The sequence below is a fragment of the Solanum verrucosum genome, unplaced genomic scaffold (genome assembly GCF_900185275.1).
Source record: "Solanum verrucosum unplaced genomic scaffold, falcon-dt-bn FXZP01000112.1, whole genome shotgun sequence".
In the NCBI taxonomy this organism is placed as follows: Eukaryota; Viridiplantae; Streptophyta; class Magnoliopsida; order Solanales; family Solanaceae; genus Solanum; species Solanum verrucosum.
Genome location: NW_026020441.1, coordinates 1,193,568 through 1,201,876, shown reverse-complemented (window position 1 = coordinate 1,201,876; position 8,309 = coordinate 1,193,568). Strand labels below are relative to the sequence as shown.

The 8,309-nt window shown below is 30.1% G+C and overlaps 1 protein-coding gene across 1 annotated transcript; it reads right to left on the bottom strand.

The window, feature by feature from the left end:
* Positions 1 to 2,820: 2,820 nt before the first annotated feature.
* LOC125808417 (7-deoxyloganetic acid glucosyltransferase-like) lies at positions 2,821 to 5,155 on the bottom strand. Its single transcript, XM_049488122.1, has 2 exons — positions 4,678 to 5,155; positions 2,821 to 3,768 (listed from the first exon to the last, which is right to left on the bottom strand). Exons 1-2 carry the CDS (start codon positions 5,153 to 5,155, stop codon positions 2,837 to 2,839), a joined length of 1,410 nt encoding a protein of 469 aa, XP_049344079.1. The 3' UTR covers positions 2,821 to 2,836.
* Between the last annotated feature and the right edge of the window lie 3,154 nt (positions 5,156 to 8,309).

The window sequence follows — 8,309 nt, the reverse complement described above, 5'->3', positions numbered from 1 at the left end:
TTCAATCAAGTCATGATTCATGGCATTCAATTATTCAATTATCCTTATTCACTACTATTGTGATCAATAATGCAACATTTGCATACATACATGCATTATAATAAAGCAAGTACAAACATATATCAAACAACATGAAATCACAACCATCACCTACCTCAAAACCAAGCTTGAATCCTCCTAAGACACTTGAGCCTTCCCTTTCCGGATTCTTCCCGCTTGTTTGTGGTCTAAAACCATACAATTAATGCAAGGATCAATAAATGAGGCCTAATTACCCGAATTATAATCAACATTATCAACCCTAGGCAAACCCAAGATCCCAATACCCAAATTAGGGCTTTTTCCACCATTAACTTCAGACAAAAACCTTCCCCAATGATAATTATTAACGAAACTACGTTCTACGGATTGAAATACAGATTAGGGGAGTTAAATCCTTACCTTCAGTGCTAGAAAAGGTGAAAAATTGTCTAGAACTTGCCTTGGGTCGTCCCTTAGCTCTCAAGAATGAAACTTGCAGATTAATAACATTTTTGGGGTTTATTTCCGACATAAGTCATGATTGTCCCGCCACAGCAAAACCCAACCCACCACAGCGGCCCCGCCCCGATGGGAAAATCCCGTCTTAGCGTCTTGCATGGAAACAGTGAACAATTTTAAGAATTCCTAACCCCCATTTCACGACACACCTTCATCCCATGACACTTCGAAAATTCTCGTTCACGCTAAGATCAGTTTCGTGAGTTCTACTCACACGACTTTAATTTTGTAAAGTCGTACGGGTTCCTTAATGTCTTAGCTATCTACACATGTGATCAAATTCATAATTAGATCTTTCAATTGTTACGAGCTTTCCCTAGACCTTACTGACTCCGATTTCGTCCAAATCTGAACTAGGTTGGAAAATTCCAAGTTACTACCAAAAGGTTTTCTGGCCCAAAAATTTTCTCCATTGGCTTTTCTATAATGACGGGATCAGGTCGTTACAAATATGATACATTCTCCCTTTAATTTTTCATTTTAATCATTACTAATGATACATTTAAATTGGGAACTTTATTAAAATGATATAAGTAAAGCAAAATGTAGGGTTGAACTTTCTACACGTTAAAATTAGAATATTTGTTCATTTTTTTCAGCCTTTTAATATTTATTTATCTCTTCACCAACGATTATTTATTTATTAGAAAATTTAATATCTCCGGTTGATGTTCATTTGATTCCCTAAAATTATCAAATAGTAACACTTCCAGAAACCAAAAGGATAAATTATCAAATCAAATTAAAGATGATTGATTGAAGGATAAATGATAAAATGTTATAATTATCATCTTCCTTTACATTATTAATGTTTTTTACTATGTAATCTTGTATGTAAGATAATATAGTGTTTTAGTTTTAATGACCGGTAGATTTTAAATATTATTTTATAAATTTCGTGATATTAAATTCTCGCGCAAGACGCGAGTAATTTTACTAGTTATTAATACATGGAAATCTATTGTATTATTAATGCAATATGATTTAATACATGAATTAGCCTGGTTAAAAACCTAATTACTCCTAAAAATATTTCTTTTAATATATATTATTTTTCCATTATATTTGTGCAAGATATCTTTGTATATAAATATTTTTTTTAAAATAATGCAATATAAGCTATTTTAATGCATCAAATAGAACCATGCATAAGAAATCATCTGCATAACTAATGCAAGGATACAAATATTACTATCTATTTGATATTATTTAAATGTCTGTCATGTTCTTTAAGTCCTCGACGATCAGAGAAAAGAAAGGTCGATGTTTACACGTCTCTCAATAAATATAATTAATTATTTAAGCACACTTAACAACTAATTTCATTGATCGACATAAAAGTCCAGTTTAGATGCATGTATAGCTCTCATAAAATTACTTCTTTCGTTTTAAAAAGAATAATCTATTTTATTTTTTAATCTGTTTTAAAATATATTTTTGGCAATTTTTAATTTTTACTTTCTACGTGTCATGTTAAATTCATGTGTCACAACCTAAATTGTCATGAGTGACACCAACACTAAACCAACTTGATAGGAGAACCAAAAACTAACCTGAACCAACCCAAAAAAGCGATCTCCATAGGTTTAGTTTGTAAACAATTAATTCAAAAAATATTTTTTCAAAAATCAATTTCTAAATGTCGATTTTTTTCGACTTCTGTGAAGGTCAATTTAGACATTTTTAGTAGTGTTTTTCATGAATAAATGATTTTGAAACACAATTATATAGCAACACAGAGGAATGCTTAGTAAAAGAAATATTTTCATAACTACATATAATGCCTACAAAGTTCATAATTGAAAGAAATATCATAAGAAGCATATATAGATCAATCAAACATAGATATTAGTATTGAATGGTCAATTTTACTTATGTTCATCATCCTTCATGCACATAATAGTATATTTGATAATATTATATTATTTTATTTTTAAAAAATGTCTATTATAAGATTGAAGCACATGCAACACACGTGTCGAGAGTGTAGGTCTGTTAACAAGCCTCATATATATTAACTTTATCAAACCTTTTCCTTATGATATGTTTATCCAAATTTCAAAAGTCATCATTTTTTTCTTGAATTTCATGTCAAATTAAATCACATCGCATCAATTAAAACAGTCTGAACAATACAATTTTACCCAAGCCATTCAATTATCCACATTCCACATTAAGAGTTTGTTTAAACAAAGTAAAGAGAATTAAGCATCATTTATTGACCAAATGAAAGACGGCAAATTAGCCCATAGATCATCATAAAGAGCCCAAATTATTATTTAGGCATGTGAGGATGTTATATCCTCATCAGCCTAATATCCTCAATTAAACGGTCCAAATCTTGGTATGAAGAGCCACCTTCGCCAACACTTGCTATTGCCAAATCGCTCATATGTTTTGCCTTTTCCAAAAATTCAATTTTCTTCACATCCATCACTTGTATCACCATCCTCTCAATTGTGGCTCTATCACATACATCTTTCATGTCTATTCCAAGCTTCCACACTTCCCCAACATACCTACTATTTACTTGTTGATCAACAAAATAGGGCCAACAAATCATTGGCACTCCTTCTACTATACTTTCCAAAGTCGAATTCCACCCACTATGCGTTAAAAATCCACCAATTGATGGGTGAGCTAGCACTTCTTCTTGTGGAGCCCAACTAATAATACACCCCCTCTCCTTTGTACTTTTAACCAATTCCATGGGCATATTATTGTTGTCGTCTTCAAGTCCAATAATTGAACCGGGCCTCTGGACCCACAAGAACCTAGTCTTACTATTCACCAAACCATACCAAAATTCCAAGAATTGGGCCTTGCTCATTGTGGCAAGGCTTCCAATGCTGACAAATAGAACTGATTTGTTGGGCTGTTTGTTAAGCCAATCTATACAACTCATATCCTCTTTCCATATGCTGTTGGATGTTGGTGTGTTTGGCAAATATTGAGAAGATAGTTTTGCCTTCATTTGAGTGTGAAGAGGCCCAATGGCATAGATGTTTGGACATAGAGCTCGAAATTGTGAGAGAATAGGTCCTTCAAGGGCTTCAAATGTGTTGAATATTAGACCTTGGGCTTGGACAATATGTTTCCCCTCCTTGATTACAAGTTTGATAATTGGGATATCAAGGTCAGGTGTTCGGCAGAAACTAGGAAGATCTCGACGCCTCATCACACCTTCCATTCCTGTCACACCATTTACTAATACATCCAAGTCATTCCCTGTATGTACCAAGCAAAAACAAATTACACCCTTCCTCTGTATCATAAAAAAAGATTTTTGGTAATATTTTAATTTCAGTTTTTCATGTAACATATTTAAGGCCACGAGATTAAGGAACATTTTGATACATTTGACTTAATTTTAATTTAGAAACACAAGATTGAAAAGTTTTTTATTTTTCTTAAACTCCGTACCTAAGTCAAATTAAGGCATTCTTTCTGAACGAAAAAAGTATCTTTTTTCTTTTACATGTATCCTATAACTATAAGCAAGAAAATATATATTGAGATTTATAATTTTTAATAAAAATAAACTATAATTGATGATGTGTACTAATTCATTTTCTAATATTGCGCCTACGAAAAAGAAAAACGACAACTATAGCATAGTATCAAAACCTAAAACATATTAGCATATAATTTATATATGAGTCATAAAAATGTCATGATCTTAAATAAATGTGTCAACTAACGCATTAACTTTTGTCATCACAATAACCCGGCACGGCAGTCTTCATGAAAAATTATCTTATCAGATAGCGTTGCTGATCACCTAATTATTTGAATATTAATTTGTCTTTATTCTTTTACATGGACAAGAAAACAAAAGGTAAGGTAATACTCAAGCTAATTTAGCTATCGCAAAGAAGCTGCTTATAGAGACATTAAACAATTTTTTATTGTTTAAAAACTTTCTGTTAAAGAAATAAAATGATGTGACATGGTGTCTCATTAACAGAGAGAAGTATATTTTGAGGAAAACATAAACAATTAGGTGATATTGTGGTCTTAAAAGAAATAAAAATGATATTATAATTTATCGAGTAAAATTTTTTAGTCTGCTTATGATATAGTAAGCAAAAATCCAAAACTAATTTCTTGTAGTGCAAAAATACTAATGAGACTAACCTTTGAAAGGAATTTCTCCATCTTCAATGAGTTTTGGAACAGCCAAATAAGTCCAGAGAGAACAAGGACTTATAGTATCAAAATAAAGAAGTGGGATTTTAGCCTCTTTAGCTATATCAACAGCAAATGTAAAAATACCATCAACTATGAGACAAGTAGTAGTAGTCATCATGACCATCTCTCTGAAAAGTGGGCTACTCACTTTCTCTACACCTTCAATAATCTTCCCTATTTGGTCTCCATTTCTTGGATTATCTTCTGGAAGTCCATCTGGAACTGTCACGAATTTGAAGTTTGGATATTTCTCAAAACGGACTAGAATGTCCGTATAATTCATCAAGCGTTGATGGATATATTCAGTGTTGATGAAAGTGATATGAATTTCTTGGTGAAGGCATAAGAGTTCAGCTAGTTTAAGCATGCAATTTACTGGACCTTGAAGAGGCAACGGGAAAATAAGTACGTGAGGAACTGCCATGTTTATCTCTTAATTTAATTTCTTGGACACTGCCAAATTAAAATTATGTATGCTGGTTATTAATAGTAGGAGAAATTAAAGAGCTTTCTTGTTGGTTTAGTTTAATTTGATGTGTCGATGGAGTAAGGGAGATTTTAATGTGGAGCTAGGACATCATGTGAAAAATAATTTATTCTATATAAAAATATATTTAGTTTGACGGGATTAATTATGAACAATAATTTATGTATGACTGATGCATGTATTGACGTGAAATTCTATATAAAAAATATATTTGGTTTGACGGAATTAACTATAAAATATAATTTATGTATGACTAATGTATGCATTGTTTGGTAGTCGTTATTGCTTGTGGTAAATATTATAAGAAAATTTATTTATTATTTTATTTATGTGAAATAAAATAATTAACAAAATGGAGACTAAAATGTTTAAAGATAAGAAATTATTATATCATGGCATAACGCTACTACGCCACACAAAAATAGAAATTAATTATGAATTTCATCACTGAACTATAATTCGTAACTAACCTGACTTGTTAGTAATCTGTTAAATAGGACCGATCGAGACAATTTTTTTACTGTTTTAATGATAGAAATAGTCCGTTGCTATTTCCTATTTACTCACCATGAATATAATATTGATTTGATTAATTTATTGAACACATAAACAATGTAAAGCGATATATGCACTGAGATGCCAAAAGATTATAATAATCAAATTGAGTGGAAACACTAAGATAGGGACATATTGCTTAAAATATTGTTTCAAAGTAGAATTGGACCGCATTGCTGATGATAAAAGCCGCTGGAAAGTTTGGTAAATACTTGACCTGGTCTGTGATTTTGTTTAGTGGCGGAGCAAAAATTTTCATCGAACAGTTTAAAATTCAAAGAAGCCAACACACAAATAAATTATACAAAATTCAACATTTTTTAAATATTAAAAAATAATTTTAATTATTTATAAATAATAAATTTTTAATCAAGGCATCCTACCTAACTCCGCTCCTGGTTGTTCATAATGAAAGATGAGATTTTGCTTTTGTGTTAATGTTTTATTTCTCCAACAAAATGAGGAAAGTTTGGATTTACTCGGCGGAGAGATGATATTGTTTCTGACTTTACAGGATCTGCAAATGATTCTACAATAAAACCCCCCTAAAAAAAAAAACTGTGGGTCTTCTTTCGACTTGGAATATTTTATGGAAAGAAAAAGGACCGTATACTTTTTTCAACTTCTTTTGGCTTGAGAATTAATTAATGTCTGTTTGTTTTACTTTTCAAAAATATAGTAGGTAAAGTGACATTTATTCTTATCAATTTGTTCAACGACGATAATGATGTTCCACGGGATACGTTACTTCTTTTTTCTTATAATCATCGGATCAGCTAATTAAAAATATTTTCTATAAGAAATTTCTTTAATTTGAAAATTAAAATTTAAAATTTCTAATTAAAAATTAGTGATGGAATTAGAAATCTAATTAAGAGTGCACCAATTAAATCAAACTACATTAGTATTTTGTCATGCCATTTCTTCCCAATTCGTCCCCAGAAAATATCCCAATACCAAATATGGTGTAATAGATGGGGCTGCTTCTTCCATGATCAATGTTGTTTTAGATTCAAATTATAGGTATTAAAAAAATCTTTGATAGGAGCGCTTTCTCTGGAATAAGATCCTACGCGGCGTGAATCTAAATTAATCAAACTTTAAATATATATGAGTATTAAACACCAAATGAGAAAAAAATAAATACAGTGTTTTTCAAACGATTAATTTAAAAAATTGTTTCAGCAAGGATTCAAACATGTAGACCGCTCTGAACACCATTCACCGCTAAATTGTGGAACACAATTATTTTAAGGGTATTAATTATTTTTATATATAAGGGTGTTCATTATTTTCTCTTATTATATAAGAAGGAGTTCGTGCTGGGCACGTCGACCGAGACGTCCATGTTTCAAAAAATAAAATTAAAATTTATTTTTTTGTTCTGTTTTAATTTAATTAGTGTATAATTTTTTCGAAATTATGAAATCTTTTTTAGCTATGACTTTTAAAATTGATGTGTCTGCTTCAGCGTGTTTCGAAAAAAAATTAAAAGGTTATTTCTTTAATTCTACTTTAATTTAATTAGTGTATAATTTTTTTCGAAATTATGTAATCCTTTTTAGCTATGACTTTTAGTTTTAAATTCAAGACTTCACGCTGAAGCAGACACATCTTTGTCAACGTGTCTGCTTCAGCGTGTTTCAGATTTTTTTTAAAAATAATTAGAGTACTTCTTTTGTTCTACATTAATTTAATTAGTGTATAATTTTTTCAAAATTATGGAATCCGTTTAATTAGCTACGACTTTTTGTTTTAATTTTATATTCTTTATTTATTGCTTTATTATTTTGAATGTCGGTAATATTTGTTCATATGTTGTAACTACTTTGAGTAAAAAATCAACGATCGATGACGAAAAATACTTTCATTATAGAAATCTTAATGGACCTCTTGACAATAAATTTGTGCAAACAAAAGTAGTTAACCACTTAAATATCTAAAAATCATATTAAATTTAATCAACTTTTTAAATTCTAACTATATAGCATAAATTAAAATAAAAAAATACTAAATTATTGGGGCTAGCACGGACACCTTTATCTAATCTATATATATATATATATATATATATATAAATTTGAATCTAAAACCGCTGATATGGCATCCTCCAATTGCCAGCATTTGCAATTATCTATTATTATTTTTTTAATTATTTCTTTTTTTTTGCTTTAAGTTTTTATTGAATATTAATTAAAGCATAGCATTTAATTCTCTCATTATTAAAACACAAACATAAAATTTGTAGTATTGCATTAGTGCCGTATTAGTATCACTATCCATTGGTGTTGCACGTTTTTTGCAGAAAAAATGATCTCTTCTCCTTCCCCATAATTAACATTTATTAATAGGTTAACATAGTAAGCATTAGTGTTGCACGTTTTTTGCCCAGAAAATTCATTGCAATAATCTCCTTCTCCTACCCAATAAATAATATTTATTATAGGTATTAAATGTGGCAACTTTTCAAATTCTGACACTCAATAAAATGATAGAAATTTAGGAACAAAGTTCCAAACCTTCTCCACTATGCTAG

Coding starts and splice junctions, on each gene's coding strand:
- LOC125808417 (XM_049488122.1), bottom strand. CDS start 5,155: ATGGCAGTTCCTCACGTACTTATTTTCCCGTTGCCTCTTCAAGGTCCA. Junction 3,769..4,677: donor TGGAGAAATTCCTTTCAAAG/GTTAGTCTCATT, acceptor TGGTACATACAG/GGAATGACTTGGATGTATTA.